The 20727-nt window shown below is 37.0% G+C and overlaps 2 protein-coding genes across 3 annotated transcripts in view; one reads left to right on the forward strand and one right to left on the reverse strand.

The window, feature by feature from the left end:
* The window catches only part of LOC121941566 (ras-related C3 botulinum toxin substrate 2), an 18710-nt gene extending 15686 nt beyond the window's left edge, over window positions 1-3024 (reverse strand). The window contains exon 1 of the mRNA XM_042484391.2: window positions 2876-3024. Coding sequence (XP_042340325.2) covers window positions 2876-2997 — 122 coding nt within the window. The 5' untranslated portion in view covers window positions 2998-3024. The remainder of the gene's footprint in view (window positions 1-2875) is intronic.
* cyth4b (cytohesin 4b) lies at window positions 31-20375 on the forward strand. 2 transcript variants are annotated; one of them, XM_088074708.1, is made up of 13 exons: window positions 31-141; window positions 8832-8914; window positions 9036-9100; window positions 10239-10305; window positions 11306-11424; window positions 11832-11912; window positions 13111-13223; window positions 13459-13607; window positions 15794-15905; window positions 16588-16664; window positions 16933-17004; window positions 17609-17763; window positions 19380-20375. In XM_088074708.1, the coding sequence occupies exons 1-13, from the start codon at window positions 75-77 to the stop codon at window positions 19459-19461; spliced, it is 1242 nt and encodes a 413-aa protein (XP_087930834.1). In that variant the 5' UTR covers window positions 31-74; the 3' UTR covers window positions 19462-20375. The 2 variants fall into 2 exon arrangements, with proteins under 2 accessions (XP_087930834.1, XP_042341138.1); XM_042485204.2 differs by lacking the exon at window positions 31-141 and adding an exon at window positions 5310-5433.
* Window positions 20376-20727: the final 352 nt, after the last annotated feature.

Consider the following 20727-nt stretch of genomic DNA (forward strand, 5'->3'; position numbering starts at 1 on the left):
TAGACTGCATGCTGGTCAACAAAAACAATGCTGGATTTATAATACTTAAAACTAAACTAAACTCAGCTTTGCAAATGTTTTATGAGGGTGGAAACGCACATGAACGTTTTGTTTGTCCCCCAGGATACACAGTGTGTTTTGGTGAGTGGCCCTTTATTTAAACTTTCTTTGTTTATGAGAAATATCCACAGGGAGCCTTTTAGAGATTTTAAAATGTGTGTTTAATGCTGTTAATCTGTATATTAAGATAGAGATTTTGGGATTTCTATCCAAGTACTATAATTGTGCCATATATCAGCTGCCTGGTAGCTTGTGTGGACTCAGTGACTCGCCAAGAAATAGCAGACTTCCCTACAACCTGAGACCAACTTCCTCCTCTCTCTCTGTTAACAGAGGCTTTAAATCCAATTTTAGACATCTGGTTCAGCTGGTTTAGTCACAAACACGTGCTCACACACCACCCAGAGAAGGGAGCTACTGATTGTCTTTTAAAAGACTCAAGTGTCTCCACAAGGTCCACCTGCATAGGGTTCATCTGTGAAACTGGTGGAGCCCCAAACTCTAACTACTGCTATGCACATCAAAGGATGTTTGCAGAGGCTGCAAAATGAACAAAATTTTGAAAAAAGTCATGGCAGAAATTGTATAAAACCGAAATGAGCTTTTCAGCTCTCATGAAGCCAATACAGGCTACCAGTATTCTCTAAGAGCTGTTTAAACAGTCTGTGAAGCTTGTTTCAGACATAACTCCAGGGGTGTCCTGAATGGTTTTCACACAGTTTTGCAATTTAAAAACAGATGATCAATACTTTCTGCAGTGGCTGTACATGTGTAAAACTGAGCAGAGCTCCAGGCTGACTGCAAATTCTTTTCTGCACATTTCTGATGTTAATTCCTCAACTGTTGGTCTTCTCAGCAGAACTGCACCTATAATATTGCGTCAGCAATGTGTTTCCAAAAAAACAAAGTATGATGCAATTCTGTTTTAAAAAGAAAATTGCTTTATGATCTTACATGACTTTGGTGTTTAGGTTTTGGCAAAAGGAGTACTTGGTTAGGGTTAGGTCAGTGTCATGTTTTGGGCTTAAACTGGGACTTTGTTAAGATTAGGGCACATTGTAGTGGTTGCAGTGATAAGCACTTTCTCAGTGGGTTTCCATTAATACTCAAATTGCGCAAATTGAATTTGCAAATATAAAATACATTTAATGGAAAAAAACTCCCATTTATTGCAAAAAAAGTTTTTATGGTTGCTTGAAGTGCTATTTCAGATTTGAAAAAGCCATATTTCACAAAACTGCAATGAAAAGACTTTTTTCACTTTTATAGGTCGCATGATATGACTATGTGCTGAAGTTGAGTGGATCATTTGGAAGTTTTGAATCTACGATTCCTCTGTGATATCATGGACTATCATCTCCCAGAAGTCCCGCATACATGGCCACTACCACATTATCGTGCATAACATAACACCACCTACATCAGCTTCAAATGGAAATAACGACAGCTAGTGTGGTGGCTGCAATAAAAATTAAACTGCTGTTTTCAGCATCCATCATCATGCTTCTTTAAATATCATTGCAAGAGAAGAAGTCGCAAAACATCACTCAATGAAAACACAGTCATCTCGCAATTATGTTTTTATCAATTTGAAAATAACCAATATCATTTTGTGCAAATCTGTAATGGAAACCTGCCTACTGATAAGGAATTATTCTGGTCCTGCTTAAAAAGAAATCAGTGTTGACTTTAGTTAACCGGAATTGAAAAGCTGTCTTCTTTGTTAGAGTCCCACATTTTCTCAGACAGATTCATCTACCATGTCCTCCCACCTCCCTTTGTGGCTCTGTAACAATGTCCCATTATCTGTCCTGTGCTGCTCCTGAAGTTTAGTCTTATTTTTGAGTGTTTTCATCTCCAAAACAGAGCTGAAAGTCAGCACTTTGGCATCATAAACACTGTTTTATTTTAAATAGAGTGTACTGAATTAAACCAAAATAACATAAAATGCCCCACTATGCAGGTAATTACACACTTCAGCCTCCTCACTCCTCCACTCTTCAATTTTAAATCACAGAGTCACAATCAACGCACACCAGGAAGCTCAACACACACAGGGAAATGGAGCTATGGTATCTTGAGCTACCTGTTAATGCTTAATTGTGTGTAACTGAGCTCTTGCAGCAACAGCGACAGTACTTCCGCTTTAAAATTTCCTCCATCATGACAACTGGTTCCTCTGCCCCAGCTTCGAGGTTAGGGAGTAGAAGTTAGTTTTTCTAATGAGGTTGAAGACACATTGTACAAACTTGTTCTGAAAGTACAATTAAGCCTAAAACCTCAGAGATTCAGCAATTTTCTAACACTAAAGAGTACATTAATGCCCAAAAAACTGCTATTTTTTTATTGTTTTACTTACTGTGCCTTACAGTAAGAGCCCCTCTTTTTAGGCTTTTTAAAAAAGTTTTCATTTCCATCCACAGTGAAGAGTCTGTGCTCTGAGCTTGCTGCATTACAGCATTTTCCAGCATGTTGTGGCCTGCACCATCCAGCACCTTCACTCTGAATCAGCGCTGTCAGACGCACACCTACACGTAACCCTGAGCAGACTGTGTTCTTAAACAGTTTTAAGAGAATAGCAGTTTTTTTGAGTTACCGCCACATCACACAGATACATTACTGCGGAAGTTGACAAAACTGTTAGTCGAGGCTGTCCAGGCCATGTGAAAATCCTTGACATCATATAAGACTAAAATTCTTAGCCTGGGGCTAAATATCCCCATCATGCATCAGCTGGGTTAATACCGCTTAACTCAACACTTGCTAACAGCTTAAGTTAAAACAATGTAAACGGTAAAGTGAAATAATGGCGTACCCATCTCCCACGACCACACATTTGATAGCCTGCATCCTGTTCCGCTCAGCTTCGCCTGCACTCTTCACTGTGACAGAAACAGACTCACAGAGCTTCCTCTGCTCAGAGACGCAGATCAGCATGCAACTACAGGAAATTGTTACACACCTCCCTCACACCCCTCCTCCCGCTGCCTCTCTTTTTTTTTCTCAGTCTGTCGTCCTTCATTTTTGCAACAATCTCTCCTTCCTGGTTTGTTGTGTGTTTTTTTTTCTTCTTCTAAACCAAAGAACTTTTGCAAGTGTAGTATGTAAATGGAATAAAATCTAATGTAAAGTTGTTGGATGACGTAGAAAAAGACACCGACTGTGGCAATAAATAAGAACTGTGAAAAGAGGTGTTTTGAAAGGGGGAAGATGGAGCAACAAAAACACTGGGCTTTATTTAAAACTTCCTCTTTTGTTTACTGAGAGATTTGCAATCATGCATTTATACACACACACACACACACACACAAAAATTAATGGTTTACTTTCAGCATAGTTTAAAAGGTTTAATTTGTAATAAAATGGCAAAAAGGAAATTAAAAGAAGTAAACCAGATACACAAACATTTACCACTGCTGCAACTACTAAAGGTTTGGACTTTGTACTTGAATCAGACTCTGATAACAAATTTGATGACTTTAGACTCACCTTGACAAAATTAAAAGATTTGAAACTAGACTTAAACATTGACACTTATGACTCACAACTCGACTTGTATTTGGACCTTTTGACTTGAAAATATTTGATAACTTCCGCTAGGCCCAAAGATTTTAAAGTATGTTTTTAACAAGTGTGCCAAATATTATTAATTCCCTGATCAACTAATGTTAACCCTAGTTATTCCCAGCAAGTCGACGCTTAAATCTTCAGATTGTTTGAACCAAACTGTCAGAATCTAATCAAACTGCAGGAATCACGAAGAAATAATGTAACAGAATATCATTACTGAGCAGCAGTTGAAAAAAAATTCTATAATTTCGTGTTGAACAAAAACTATACGGTAATCAAAGTAAAATAATTTGCATAATGTAAAACTGGTAGATCGAAAATCACAGACGCAACTTTCAGCAAACTTGTTTTAGCAAATAAATGCTAATACATGCCAATTTATAGAGCATTCATTATTTTAATATGTTTAATTTATTATTACTCCGTAGTTAAAATGGCATTGCCTTCAAGTTCAGGATTTGAAACTTGAATTGGGACTTGTCAGTCTTCACTTGGGAATTGAGTGCACACAAACACAGTTCTGGTTTAGTTTAGATTTAGTTTGTGATACTTTGATTTGATTTGATTTGATTTGATTTGCAAATTGATAAAAATTTTAAATAAAATGGAAATGTGCCACAATGATATACAAACACATCTCTACACACTCATGATCATAAACTACTAACAACACCTGTGATATTCCTTCACTACCACAAGATGGCACTTTTGTAACATCTTTCTCATTAGTTTTCATGTCCCAAACCCAGCACGAACAGCAGAGGAGCTGTTTGTTCAACTATTAGACCTATACCGAATACTTAGATTTTTCTTAAGCAGAAAAATGTTTTAGCGAGTGGCACACAGTTGATGTATTTGTTATATAAATAATGATAAAGTCTTAGAATATCCTTACAGTGATAACGTCTTAAGATGACTTTACAATGTGTTGTGAGATCACAATTATTTGATTTTGGTCAGTTTGTCTTTCTTTCATCTCTTTAGCAGATTTTCAACATCAAAAACCACCAGATAGATGTTTTACCACCCATGACTTCTGCTCTAAACAACGGTTATAACTATCAAGGCAGTCTGAGTTATGATAATCTCATCTTCACAATTAAAGTGTTAAATTTGAATTCAAAAGATTAAGAGTGAATTATATCAATCTCTCATTATAAAGCAGCAAATGACCATAATGCCTCTGTCGTGACTCAAATGTCGGCTTCAGCACTTATGTCACTGTATGACGAGATTCCCGGCTTTCAAAACTCACTTCCGGGCCTGGACTGTGTTTTGCAACCACATTTCATTGTCCAGTTTCAAAATACTCTCTGTTACTTCCACTCAATAAATCTCGTCTTCAAACTTGTAAATCCAAGCCAAAATAAAAAGTGAAAACAATGCTGTGTTATAAATCTTTTTTTCTATAAGTCTTCTTTGTATCAACAGTTTAATTTGTTGTAATCTTTTGTCAGTCACAAGACAACAAAACTCAAGTTCTGTCCATGTTTTAAAAGTCTAAATCCCAAAAATAATTTCTAAAAGGACCATCCAACCCTCGTCAATTGCTTTCTTCATCGACAAATCCATTCAGTAAGGGCTTTATTTTGAAGGAGCTTTTACTTATTCTTTTCTGTCTGACATTGTGATGTATAGGGAAGAGGAGGGGTTAAAAAATAACACCTACTTCATTCAAGTGTCACTGCTCTGTGTGCTGTGGTAGTCTGTCTATCTTGATATCTCGACCTGACTGCATGTACCTGTTCTGACATTGACAATTTTTGCTTTTGTCTTGGATATAAATGACTGATTGCCAAATGGGTAAGACCTCTTGCTCTCATTCTCTCTTTCTATTGTCGGTTCTCATATGTGATATTTGTATTTTACATATCCATAGACACTTTAAAAGAATTCCAGCATTTTATTGTCAAATGTGTGGTCTAAGAAAAGTATTATTTAGTTTTTCAAGCTGAGGCATGGGTCAAACATTATCAACCATATTTTGCTTTTTAGATAAGCTGTCATTCAATTATCTCCTGCCTATGACGAGGTATTTAACTATGCTGTCGGTGTCAATGTACTTGGTATTTGTACTAATACTAAAGCTGCATTTGTCAACACACTGACATTGATGACACAAATAGACAAGACAACTAAATGTCCATCTTAAAAAATAACTCAGCTGTTTGGTAAGAATTTCTCATCATACATTTCTATTTTACAAACAGCTGTGATATACAAATACATTGAAATGAATTTCATTCTTTCTGGTGCGATTTATCATAAAGAGCTGGCTTTTTTTTAATATTTAGGTTTTTGGTACAAGGTTGTTGGTATACCACTTATCGCAACCGGCTCTCTGAGTTAAAGGATGCACAGAGCGAATAGTGTTGGTCTCAGCTGAAATGGGGAAGAGGCTGTCACACTCTGAACGCACAGGACGGCACACTGCTGATAATAATATAAAAAACAGAAGTTGCTATCTTTAGTTTGACACCCAAACAATGTACATCTAAAGCTCTAGTGTCAAGATACACTCTTATTTCTCTGTATAAACCCTAAATACTAAATAATGTCAATGGATATAGATGGTTTATGCTTGTCAGTGTTGTTGCACAAGGTGTGTAAAGGAAGGGTGGGGATGTGGAAGTCCTGCGGTCAGATCATTAGCACCAAACAGCTCACAGGAAGTGTTGTTAGCTGTCTTTTTGTTAACTTTATATTGTGCAAGGGTTCTTTTCTTTCTCTCTCTCTACATCTTAAGTCTCTAACCATGTGAAACAAATGCTACTCTCTATTTAGGGAGGCACCACAGAGCTCTCAGGTGTAGTTTCACTGGTAGCCTATTAGATACACTCTGCCGTGTTTAGCGGTAAATCTTCTATGCTGATGAGAGAGACATTAATGTTACTTCTGTTTTTGTCTCATGGGAGTCGCTCTCTGCATGCTGACATTCAAATCAGCCTTCTAAATTTATCTATAGCTCTATTCCTACACGCAACAGCTTCAGCTAAATGTGCTTGCAAGAAATTAGCAAGAAAAATGTTGTAAGAATAATTGAGTCATTTGCTCAATGTTGTGCTCATTCAAGAGCTAGCCCAAAGATTAGCTAGCTCACAGATTAGGATGAACTAGTAAATATTCATAGTTCACGGTTTGAGTTTTGAACTAAGATCACAATTTCCCAAAACATTAACTAGTTTACATACATGCATTTTTTTAAATGAAATAAAATCTTGTGATCATCATTCACTTGTAGATATTTCCCAAGACTAAGTCTTCTATGCATTGTGTCATTTCAAGTTGGTTGCCACTGTGGCTGACATTTGGATTTTGGAATTGTTCATAAATGTCCTTTGGTGTTGTCTTTTGTGTTGTGTTGGCATGCTGGGTACAGTAAATACTTGGATGCCATACAAGTTAGTGTGATTCCCTGCTGCAAGATTTAAGACACTTAAATTTGGGTTCATAAATTGCAAACTTGTGCGTTGAGTTTGCAGCTCACCAAAAATATGAGCATGTTAAACAGGCGCACTGTTTTAGCGAAACTTGGTTTTGCCACTTGCCAAAAAAGAAACAAAAACAACCAAATAAACAAATCATAAGGTTATGATATTCGCATGAACAGTAGATTTAAAGTATATCAAGGGAGACTCACTTGGACTAATGTGAATAAAATGTTAAAGGTTTTTTAGCCTGTGTATTTCAAGGCACAATATTTGTATAGAAACACAAACAAGCTTTGCAGATGCCAAATTTCCAAAGAAGAATATCTAGAACTGACAAGTTATTCTGGCAACACATTTTTTTATGGCAAATGCATCAATGATATTTTATAGCGTCCTAAAAATAGAGAAAAAGGTGTGGTATTGATTCCAATATTCTGAGGGGAAAGTTGGAATTTTGTGATAAATATATGAGCTCGTAGGGGGGAAATTTTATGCAGTTTTATGCAAAAGAAGATTATCCCACTGGTGCCCAGTGGCTAAATCTCAGCAATATTTGTAATCCATATACTTTTCCTCCTGCCCCACCAGAAGGTCAAATTTTTCACTTATTTGATATATCTTGACATCTATGTGACTAATAGGCACAGAAGTTGATGCTGATACAGATGGTAACTTGACAATGAATCAACTCACCTGACTTTTAGTGAAGACACCTGCAAAACTAATCGCATTCCCTTCAGCCTTAGTCGTACTTTGTGCTTATTGCTAATTAGCTAATGTTGACATGCTAAAATACTAAGATGGCAAACGTGGAAAAAGGTTATACCTGCTTCAAATCAGTATATTGTTGTAATCATGAGAATGTTACCATGATGACATTACCATTTAGCTCAAAGCAGTGTGTCTATGTCCGGCCTCACAGAGCCGCTGGTGTGTCTGTAGACTCTCACTCTTACTTCCCGCATTTCATATGTTAGTCATAGGTAACCTTGATAATTGTAACTAGCAATTTATAAAGCATTGAGTTAAAGGGACAAAAACTACTACAATCAAATGTGATTGATGATATAAACTTGAAAGTGTAATTGGTAACCCAAGATTGGGGACATATGGCTGTTAATGTTACCCAGCAACATTTAAGTATAGTTTCTTAACTAATCACAATGCCTAGATTAAAACTTTAGTGTAAGTACGACTGTGTTAGGTTTTAATGATTCATACCACATCACTTCTGTATGACATTGTGCAACTCATATGTAAGCTGGGATGGTTGTCAAAGAGGAAATAGTGTTTATCCACAGAGCCTGTTAGCTGTGTTTGAATATCTATCCATGTATTTGCATGCTCATGCCTTGTGTTTTTCTAGAAATGTATTCAAGGTTATATTTAGGAGTGACTGATATATTTTATGAGAAAACCACACCACCTGTCACACGTTCTGTATCTTCTAGAGAAACCGCTCTTCCCCATGCTGTGGCTTTCTTTAAATATACAAATACAACCATACTGTTTGTAGATTTACTCAAATCAAACAAAACAGGGTGAATGTTATCCATTCAAGCTAAAGAAAGTTTTTTCTCTATTTTCTCTATCCAAATGACAGAGCATGTGAGTGTTTCTGGAAATCTTCTGATATCTCAAATAAAGCCAAATATGTCCGAACTAAATGCCTTGATGTGATGATGAAAGTTGTGTGGGTTGATGAAATATGAGGAACATAATTAGAATTACTTAGAATCTGTATGACGGTTTTGTTCCTATTTTGTACAGTTTCCTCAGATTTCACAGCAGATGAGAAGATGGAGATTGAAAGCATTAAGTCGTATAAGGAGGACCTTTTAGAGGATATCCAGGTACAGACACACACATATTTGGTAGCCAAAAATGCAGTCTTAATTCAAAAATCTCTGGTGAAAGTGATTATCCTGTTTTAATACTGAGGAAACATATATTAAAGACTTTTCTTTCATACAGAAATTGAAGATGCAGATAGATAATGTCATGGCGGATATCCTCAGCTTTGAATCTGCGGAGGAAAAGTGAGTTTTGCTCTGGGAAAACCCCCCACACCTACCTTACCAACTTTTTTTTTTTACGACTCCCACTTAATGCTCCCACTTAGTTTTTCAGTGTCACGCATGTTTCAGTTTTACAGTTGCTTTAAACTTTAACCCACGTCTAGGTTATCTACCTTTCCTCAGAATGTTAGTTCTCAATGTATTCTTTAATCAACTTCCTCAAGAACTTCTTCAAGAAAAAAAATCTCTTAAAAATTCAACCAATAAAGTAAATTTGTCAACAACTAACTGCCTTTCCTAATGGTCCTACATTTAAGATGAATGCCTCACATCAACATCCTGTTGACTGGAAATGAAGTCCCACACAAAACCCTCTTACACTTTCTGACTGGATTAAACAGAAAGATTTATATCCCTTTAATTCCTGCATACTATACCTAGATTTTGTTACTTTTGTACAAAGCCAGGTTGGCTGTTTTCACCTGTTTACAGGCTGTATGTGAAGCTAAGTGAAAAAGCTGTTAGCTATGGCTTCATATTTTGTGGTCAGATAAATGAGTGGTAATAATATCGTCATCTAACCCTTCCGCAAAAAGTGCATCAGCATATTTCTCCAAATGCAGAAGTATTGATTTAAGCCAAATGTGTAGCTGCGACTGCACTGAATAATTACATTTGAGCAACTGTTTTTTGTTTGTTTTTTTGGGGGGGGGCATTGAATAACCACAGCTCCTACGAGTCTTTGTTTCAATCAAAACCTTGTGGGAGGCTAAGTTTTTGCACACTAATAGTTTTTTGTTTTATTAAGTCTGCATTAAAAAAGTCTTGTGTTACTTGAGCACAGTATATAAAAGACTAAACTACTTAGAATATGGATAGAAAATCTGAGTATCGTGATGCAGCTTTTCATAAAAACATAAATTAGAGATAAAGGAAACCCTCAATAGGAAATTGCATTGTTTGGCTAAGGCAAGTCGTACAGTTTTAAAGATTATTAACTAGAATGGCTACTAATGATGATACAATGTGCACAATATAATTGATGTTAACTGTAATTCCCTAAAAAATGTGTTGGTTCGTTTAAGTTTAATTTAACTTTTAGGGTAGCATAATTACATGTCATTTTTCTTTTTTTTAATCAATGTTGCTTTTCTTTCAGCAAAACTTTAGAGAAAAGCAAACAGTTCTCAAATGGGAAGAAGAAATTCAACATGGACCCGAAAAAGGTGAGCACCAGAGTTATATATATCTGTCGATACTCTCATAAAGTGAACGTATTTTAGCTTAAATATCTTGATTAGCATAATGCTTACTGAGAAATGTCTCCTTGGTATTCTTGCATGGTTGAAAAAATAAAAACCTTGTTCATGTCACCATGCGATCTTTAACATCTTTAAGTGGCAGCTCTTGCTCGTCGCTGTGTGGACTTCCTCTAACTTAACCACACTGGAGCTGCTGTGAGTCTGTGAACTGACACTGATGCAGGTCCACAGCACAGTTTCTGTGGTTTCAGTGGCACATCATGCTTGTTAGTGTTGTGAACACAACAACAAATACAAAGTAAAAGCATGACCTTTTTGCTTACTGGAACTGATCAACATTAAACTGTACTTAGTATATGAGTTTAGCTGAACTATAGACAGACTTTAGAGGTTAACTTTAGGCCCTTTTTCTGTTTAGTATGGGTTTTTTTTTTAGTATGTTTTTTTATTTTCTGTTTTTTATGGATAAGATAAAAATATTTTTCTAGAGTTTTTTTTTTGAGCATATTACTTACTTTCAACATACAGCAATTTCAGTATTTAGAAAAAGGAGTGTCTTTTTTGCCCATGTTGACATATGCAAAAAATGCTGCGTTAGAGGTTTCTACTTTTAAATATGGTTTGTGTTTGTCTTATTTCCATTGCAAATATATTTTTAAGCATCCTTTTCCTCTCTGAACCCTGTGATGGAGGAGAAAGAGGAAGAGAAATTCATTTTAAGGAATCAGGATTAGAGAAACCGCGAGTTTGCTCGGTTTTACCAGCCAGCGATGAGATAATTGTGAAACTAAACACATGTAACCACCAGCATTGTGGGCAGTGGTGTATGTGTGTGTTTGGTGCACGTTTTAGAGCACTATGTCATAAACCAATAGTACTACTTACCAGTGCAAATTAAGCTGTCCGTGTGCAATTAAACGTATAATGTATAAGTCAAGTAAACAACCTACTTTGTGTTGTGCAGGGTATCAATTACCTGGTGGAGAATAAACTGCTGAATGGAAGTGCTCAATCCATTGCAGAGTTCCTATACAAGGAAGAGGGACTCAACAAGACAGCCATTGGAGAGTTTCTTGGAGAGAGGTGAGGAAGAGGAGAAGAAGCGACAATGAGAAAAACAGAATGAGAATGGAGGACAAGGGGGTGGAGAGGTACAGAGAAGTAAAAAGGGAAAAAAGGGAAAAGGAATGAACAAGGGACTGTGGATTCGAAACAAAGAAGGTACAAGGAAGATAGACAATAAACAGGTAGATAAAAGAGAGACAGGAAGATATTTATGATGGGACTATAAGTAAAGGTAAAATTCATGAGACAGACACAAAGAAAGAAAAGCAGAGAAAGAAAATGTATCCATTAGAGGGGGAGGATGTCAAAAAAGGGGAATCTACGAAGGACAAATGAAGGACAGAAGAGATTTTGAGGGCAGGTTCCAACAGAGAAAGTTAATACTTTCTTCTGGTTTCATGCGTCTCCCTCCTTGTTTCCCACAGGGAGGAGCTTCACCTTCACACCCTGAAGGCGTTCGTGGAGCTGCACGAGTTCTCCGACCTCAACCTGGTCCAGGCCCTCAGGTCAGCTCCCGTCATCTTCACTCCTGTTTCATCCACACTGATGTGACTCATAACCACACTAGCTCCACATCATGGCTCTCATTAAGATGCATTTACAAAAGGAGCATCAGAAAAAGATCTGACAACAGTGGAGAAAACAAGACTGCTAAGATAACAAAGACCAAAGAGCAACTGATAACAGCTTTTAAAATAAGATAGAAATATGCATCTACTGTACTTGCAGACACCTAAATCAGTAATCCTTTGATACATTTTGGACTGGAACTGTTTATGAATACATTTAGAATTGCATCAATTACAAATTTTACAATTCTTATAAAATTCTGCTAGTATTGTTTTTATGCCTCCATGCTGGCAATAGCAGTGGCCCGAGGCATTTTGTTTGCAGGTTGTCCATGCATGTACGTATGTCCAAGTCATTGTAGTGAATACGATATCTCAAGAGCGCCTTGAGGAGATTTCTTCAAATTTGGCACAAACGTTAACTTGGACATGAGGATAACCTGATAATAAGTTTGTGGTCAAACGTCAGAGTCACTGTGACTCCTTGTCTGGCTCATTCTCATATGTTTTATCTCAAGAAGGCCTTGAGGGACTTTCCTTAAATGTGGCACAAACATCCACGTGGACTCACAAATGAACTAATCAGAATTATGTTGTCAAAAGTTAAGGTCAGGGCCATAACTCATAAATTCAAACAATAATCATAACACAAGTCACAAAAATTTCCACACAGACAGAACGATGAAGTGATAAAATTTTAAAAAGAGAACTTAAGTATTTTCAGAAAAGATTTGTCATTTCAGTAGCTGATGATATGATTTGCAGAGTAAATATTAACTATAGCTGCCTTAATCAACGCAGTGGAATGAAAAGTCATGTTAAGTTTTTTTATGAAGTGAAGTAGAAGGAGTTCGAAGTAAATAAATGTTCAAGTTAAGTACATATACATTAATATTTTGAGATGTAATTATTTCCAGTTGTGTGTGACTGTATATTTGTGAGTAAATGTTAGTTATCAAAGTCACATGGTGACTAACAGTCTGTGTCTTGCCCGTCACTTTGGAAAATGTGCATTAACACACTCTCGTTATCCAGATGGTGCATCTGCAGTTGACATACTGGTCACAAACTTATGTATAAACTTATGTATATGTTACGTGCAGACATTCATGTTCTTGTGGTCTTGATGTGACAGACAGTTCTTGTGGAGTTTCCGTCTGCCTGGCGAAGCCCAGAAGATCGACCGCATGATGGAAGCCTTCGCCACACGCTACTGTGACTGCAACACTCATGTCTTCCAGTCGACCGGTGAGCTTCACTAAATACATCCCTCCACTTCCTGTCTGGACTGTGTGAGTGTGTGTGCACGTGTGGGGATGTTTTTAAATGACCACAACATTTCTCTCTGTTCGCTTCTCTGACTTTCATTTCTTTTTTCCTCCCAGATCTCTCTTCTTTACTGACTCTGTTCTCGTGATGAACATTTTGTTGCTGTCTCTTATTCTTTGCGTGTGTGGTTTTTTTTTATCCTCTGCAACACCAGACACGTGCTACATCCTGTCATTCGCCATCATCATGCTCAACACCAGCCTCCACAACCCCAATGTGAAGGACAAGACCACTCTGGAGCGTTTCATCTCCATGAACAGAGGCATCAACAATGGGGAGGATCTACCTAATGACCTGCTCTCGGTGAGAACAACTTGCCAATCACAGACCTAAACACCAGGAAGTAATAACCCAAATACAAATACAGCTGAAATGGCAAATTCTACAAGAAAATGGGCCACCTCTGTTTCTCGTATTACAGCCCATGGCTCAGTACAATACAGTCCCCCCCAGGATGTTGCAACCACAACTCTTGACACATAAATTCAGCCAGTCCCAGTGACGTCTGCACAACTTTGCAATTTTTTTGTCCAATCACCGCAAATTAACCACAAATTTCACAATTTAAAAAGGTTATAATCTAATGTCATTGCAGAGCTTTGGTCAGCCTCGTCTTCTCCGCTTTCTCTCTCTTTCTGTTTATCGGTAGACTACTTTTGCAGGAGTGTGAGCTCAGAGTTACACACACAATAACAGGGCTAACTGTAAGCATCGCACAGCTGATGTTACTCAGTGTTTAATGAGAGAGTCAGGCAGTTTCTGTGTTGGCGTGAGATTCTTGGGACCATTAAACCACTCTGTGTTTTAATTTAGCTGCTGCTACTTTGTTAGCTTGAGCTAACTGGACAGAGAGCAGGAGGACAGCGGGTCAGGAGCAGACCATCAGCGAGCAGATTAGATTACATCAGATAGACTTTATTGTCCCAGTGGAAAATTTGCCTTGGACTTCAGTGTCTTCAGTACAAAAAACAATAAAAACAAGAATACATACATAATAAAAATACAACAATTAAAAAAACAAAAAATACATTCATTCATCAATTGCACAGACCCACCAAGAAATAATGCACACATGTTGCACAATACAGCTGTGACCACATGTCTCCTATTCTTTTGACCTTTTGGATAAAAAATGTCATTAGTGTATCATTTTATTATATTAAATATTTCAGTGCAATTTTGTCACAGTCACATATGAATTCTTGAGTTATGGCCAAAAAGTTGTTTTGTGAGGTCACGGTGACTTTGACCTGTGACCATCAAATTATAATCAGTTCATTGTTGAGTCCAAGTGGATGTTTGTGCTAAAGCTGAATAATACCCTAAATGTGTTCATGAGACATCGCGTTTACAGTAATAATACAGACAAGGTCATAGTGACCTTGACCTTTCACCCATGACCACCAAAATCAAAATTCATTGCTGAGTCCAAGTGTTCATTTATACCAAATTTAGGGAAATTCCCTTAAGATGTTCCTAAGATACTGCAGTCACAATATTGGGACAGACGCTTGAACATACAACCCAAACACATAATGCCTCTGGCCACAGCTATCACTGACACGGTGAACACCAAAACGCCTCAAAACATAGCAACATGCGTCACAATTTTTTAAGAAAAGCTGCTGTGAAACATGGCATGTTAGGCCACAACAATCCTCAAAACAGCCCAAGTTACTGATAATACATTATATGAGGTGAACTGTATTTTAAAGGAATATGTTTACAGTTTTTCAAGTCCAATTAAAGCTAAAGTCCAGCGCCCATATGTACATTGAATCAGGTTCTGCTTGCTGGAATCATTCCTAATCTTCAAACTAGTCATCAAAGTATCTCTTCCTACAGTAAAATACAGCAGAGACGTAGACGTGACCACAAAAAGAGATGTATGACACATATATTACTCTTTGTGGAATGTTAGAGGCTGACATGAAAATGAAAATGCAGTAAAAAAAGTAATACCGATCCTTTGAAAAAAAATTTTGGAACACTTTTTTAAAGCCATGCGGTACTTTCTCTGCTTGTAAAATCCGACCACTATCTCACAATCACCTCCCCGTGTGGAACAGAAACTCACACTTTGAGGTTGTTCTCAGGCAGCCCTGCAGGTCAGTCACAACCAGCATTAGTTTGCAGGAGGTGGTGGCATTTAACATTATCCCAGAGTGTGGGCTGGTGGTAAATTAAAGATGTGTGAACACAGCAATGGCCCATTCTCCCTGAAAGCCACTGACTCAGCGTCACTCATAACTGAATCATGCACACAGACATGATTGTGCTTTGGTGCTTCAGTTTGAGGGAACAGAATTACATTTTAGTTGCCAGTTTGTGTCCATATTGTTTCAATTTTTTCATTTCATTTTTGCATTCAATTCCTTTTATTGGTATTTGGACTTTAACAGACTTTTTATCTTCAGCAGATGGTACAATAGTTAAATGCTAGCATTTTAATTTTTTTTAACTTACCTGTTCGACTCCTCTTTTCTCAGAAACTGTATGAGAGCATTCGCAACGAGCCTTTTAAAATCCCAGAGGATGATGGGAATGATTTGACTCACACCTTCTTCAACCCTGACAGAGAAGGCTGGCTCCTCAAACTTGGTAAAAACACCTCTCCACAAAAGCTTACTGTATGATTAATGTTTGGATGATAAGCAGATTTAAGGAAAAACATTACCAACATAACCAAAAACTATTATCATAATTATTAAAACTATGTAATAAAAATTGTGTTGCACAAAAAATATTTATAAAAGTTATCATATTTTAATACTTTTTTATTTTTTTTTTTGTTTATTTATATCATGTGTTTTTGTTTTTTCTTACTTTTCTTTTATTTATTATTTTTCAGGTAATTTATGTTTTTTTTTCCCTAATTGTTGGGTCATTTCTTAAGTTGCCCATTGCCTTCTTTCCTGTTTTTTTGGTTTTTTGGGGGTTTTTTTTTAATGAATCAGGGCAATTTTCTACAGTTTCAAAGGGTTAGGTGATCTTTGTGCCGTGCAACATTGTGTATAAGCTGCTACATAAGACTAAGAAACAGGAAAGTACAGAGGAAGCAGTCAGAAAATGACCCAATAATGGAGTATACCTTCGTGTTTCTGTGTTTGCATGCAAACCACATCACGTCAGTGTTAGATTATGCAGAAGTTTAACTTTAAATGGAAAAAAAAAATGTATATTTTGCTCAGCTGGTTGGAAAAATTAGACAACTTCTTAGTAGCATAGCATAGTAAATACATGTGTATAGAGATCTTTATCTTTTGCTTTCTTGGTATTTCAGGAGGTCGAGTTAAGACGTGGAAAAGGCGATGGTTCATCCTGACTGACAACTGCCTCTACTACTTTGAGTTCACCACTGTAAGGCGCCGACACTGCTCCTTTTAGATCCCTTTGACTCATTATATATTTGGAGGTCTATCCAGCCCTAGCTTCTGTGGTTTTGACAATCAAATTGTGTTTTTAGAGCCAATAAAAAAAAGTAAAAAGTTGTCACAGTATGGGATTCTCTATTTCTTCTGCTTTCCTTCTTTTCGTGACGCCAATGACATTTTTACCCTCAGCTCTTCCTTCTTGCACTCCTGATACATCACCTGACTCACTCTGTCTCTTTTTAATCCGTCTGCAGGACAAAGAGCCCAGAGGCATCATCCCTCTGGAGAACCTTTGTGTGAGAGAAGTGCCATATTCTCGCAAACCGGTAAGATTTTTGTTCAACGTTGACATGTTTTAGGACAAATTGTATTGACTAGTTTTCTGGAGGCTGGAGATGAAGTTGCTTTTCAAATGTTGCTTTTCAAAAGGAATTGTTCACATACTTGCCTATGTGGTGCTCATGTTACTGGAGGACTCCACTAGAGGGCACACCAGAGACGATACAGAGCCTCTGGATTTGTATTACGTAAACAATGTGCATGGTAACATTAGAAGAGGTTTCCAAATTGTTTATTCTGTTACAAAAATTTCAAACTGATCTGCTGTCAAAAAGTGATGAAAATGATCGGGGTAGTAGCAGTAATGAGTACTTCATAATAAAAGTCAACTCTTGTTTTGCCACTTAAATGCTTTTAATGTGAAGCTGCAGTCATAGGAAATGTTCAGTTTGCATTAGCAGTAACTACAGTATTTTTTTGCATAAGTATTAAGTAGTATCCCCAAAACCCAGTTCATAAAACATTAAATTTATATAAATAATGTAGTATGACACACTCATTTATTTATTTATTTATTTTTTGACATTTTCTGTGAGTAAGGTCAGTAGATTTTAGATTGATTGATTGCCACATGGTTCTGATGTGTTTTAGTACTGTCTGGAGCTGTACAACCCCAACAGTCGAGGACAGAAGATCAAAGCGTGTAAAACAGAGACGGACGGCAGAGTGGTGGAGGGGAAGCACCAGTCCTACACCATCTGTGCTGCCAGCGCCGAGGAGAGAGACTCCTGGATCGAGGCCATCAGGTCAGACCACACACACACATACACACACATACATATGTTGGGAGATTTTGCAAACATCTACACAAATGGCCACATGTTTATAACCACAACACATTGTGTAACAATGCAGAGATACATTCAGTGGGTTTTACAGAACGTTAAGCTGCCTGCTATGCTTGGAAATGATGATAGTGGAAAGAGTCGCCAAAACAAAAAAAATGTTGGCTCAAAATGCCAAAATAATGAGTCAAAAGATACTAAAACACTGACTTGGGATTTAATTTTTTGACAGTTTCACACTACAAGTGGCACCTTTAATAAAACAGTAATTTGACCAATTGTTAAATATTGATTGTAGCAGCTTTAAATCCAAACATTAATGTTAAATGTGTGTTATGAGGACCAGAAAAGATTCTCACCTTAAAATGTGTTTTTCTTATCCTCCTCAGAACATTTCAGGCTCGTTTATGGTCACTGTTAGATACCTATACAGACATGAATGGACCCTTCTGTCTGTACTCAGCGTTCATTTCATTTTTATTTGTTGACGTTTTGTGAAAATTGTAGGGGAAGTGTGGCGTAGTTAAAGTGAGCCTAGGACATGAAGAAGACATTTTTAAAATGACATTTTTTAAAAAGAAACAAATTGTTAATATCAAGAAAAGAGTTTGCCGTACACGTGGCATCACAGACAATCGCCATCGACAACACTGCCTCTGTTTTAAGGCACATTATTATGACCTCCACCATCGCCATATTTGTTGATGTCAAAATTCTTGACTGTGCACTGTAGTGCCATCTATTGGATGTATCTATAACAACATAAAGGACTCATGGAAGTATGTCTGGGCAATATAAAGAAATTACATTGCATCAAGATGTTATATAGTCTATATAACATCTTAGAAATGGGATATTGTTACATTGTGAAATGGAATAATGTTTTTTTTTCCTGATTTTAAGTCGTGTACTTTTCTCAACTTATTAGTTCTACTTGGTTTAATACTTGTCTTTTACCCACTTAGTCATTATATCTACATTACTAATGATTATTGATCAAAAATGGATTTGTGTTGATATTTTTTCAAAGTACCAAAAGTCATTCCTTCAATATTGTCACATAAAAGGGATTTTGGTAAAATGTTTGATTTTGTCTCCTACTTCTGGCATTAATAAAGTGCTTCAAAGGAGATTTTAAAATATCAAGATGTATATTGTGTATGGAGATATAGCCTGAAAATATCGTAATATCATTTTAAGCCCATCTCGCCTAGCCATACATGGAAGTATGTAGGTGGTGACCCTTCCAATGATTGAAATGATCTTATCAATTTTTGTACGTGAAGGGAGAATAGTCTTCATAAATAATGAATTGTAATACATATCCACAAGTTTGTGTGTATTCCCTAGCCCCTCACCAAAACCTTGGCCATCACAACTCAATACTTAACTCCAACCCTTATCCGAACCTAACCCAAGACCCCTTAACACTTCAAACCAAGGCTTAACCTTTAAGAGTCCTTTGATGCATGGAGGACAAGCCAAAATGTCCTCACAATGCAGGAAGGTGCTTACTATGCTGGTTTAAAGCAGATTTTGGTCCTTCCCACAATGACACTCTTCTTTACTTTAAACAGAGCGAGTATCACCAAGGATCCGTTCTACGACTTGGTCTCAGTCCGTAAGAAGAAGGTGATAAACCAAGCTCCTCAAGACTGAATTGCCCGGCACCCCCTATGGACATTTAGAGTACTGCACCAAAATGGGATTCAGCTCCTCTTTAAGTTGTCTTAAATGCCCCGCAGAGCGACTGTGCGAGGACACTGGAGGCTAGACACTGATGGCGGTCACTTTGACTAAAAGATGGACTTCTCTTTCCACTTCTCTTTTATACAGACTGCACAAAACTGTGTCAAAGGTGAAAACAGTGACTCATTTTTGTTGTTTTCACTGTCAGCAAAACAAGCCATAAAGAATTTGTCAATATATCGTCCGCCATGAGAAGCTGATATCACGTTCGAAAAGATTTTGTTTCTAGGATCAGGGAGACAAATAAAGCATGTGATGTCACAGTAGATCTAAAGTATGCGTGATATGAAAAGGGGAGATGTTTTACAGCTATCTAACAGTTCTCATAAGGCTCAAAAATGGACATTTACAAGTAAAGTAGGAATAAACAACTTTATTTCTGTTTAGTGGATCATTATTTCTCACTTGTAAAGAGAGCTGTATATCATATGCAACTGTTCGAGTAAGGTTTTGTTTGGGGATGGTTGCATATGCTTCACTGTGCAAATACAGATTTATTTTCAAGCATTTAAGGAAATTCTTTTTTTTATGTTGTTGTAAAATTTCTAGTACTTTATAGAATGGCATAGAATTTGCCTTAAAATGCAGAACACTCGCTCTTATCAGACCAATCCTGCATTTTCTAAAATTTCACTTATGGTGCCTTTTTAGCACAGTGCAATAAGTGCAGCATGCATTCTGTCTATTTTGATTTAATTGCAATGTGTACACTGTATTATATGAAAGTAATCTTTTCTTTGTACCCGATATTGTGCATCATTGGAAGTATTGTATTTTGTTATGTTTTCATGAATTATTTAATAAAGTCTTTCATTGCATGTTAACATGCAAGATTGGATGCTGTTTTTGCTTAAAAGGAGCAAATTGAGAGACGTGTTTTCGGATGAACGCACTCTCAAACCATCAGACCACACCTCAGTTTCTCATGTTTACAGCCTCCGTGTGTGTGTGTGTGTGTGTGTGTGTGTGTGTGTGTGTGTGTGTTGATATGCTCGCTTCAAATCCTTGCATGTGCTTCCTGAAGGTTGAAGCACCTAAACCACATTTGTGGTTTAATGCAAATTAAGAAAACATCTAATTTTATCCACGTTATCACACCACCACGCTATGTGCAACTTCCTCTGGCCTTCTTAATCTGATAAATTGAACCAAATACAGTAAACATATTAAATGCCT

The sequence above is a fragment of the Plectropomus leopardus genome, chromosome 3 (genome assembly GCF_026936395.1).
Source record: "Plectropomus leopardus strain MGB_pleo_1.0 chromosome 3, ASM2693639v1, whole genome shotgun sequence".
In the NCBI taxonomy this organism is placed as follows: Eukaryota; Metazoa; Chordata; class Actinopteri; order Perciformes; family Serranidae; genus Plectropomus; species Plectropomus leopardus.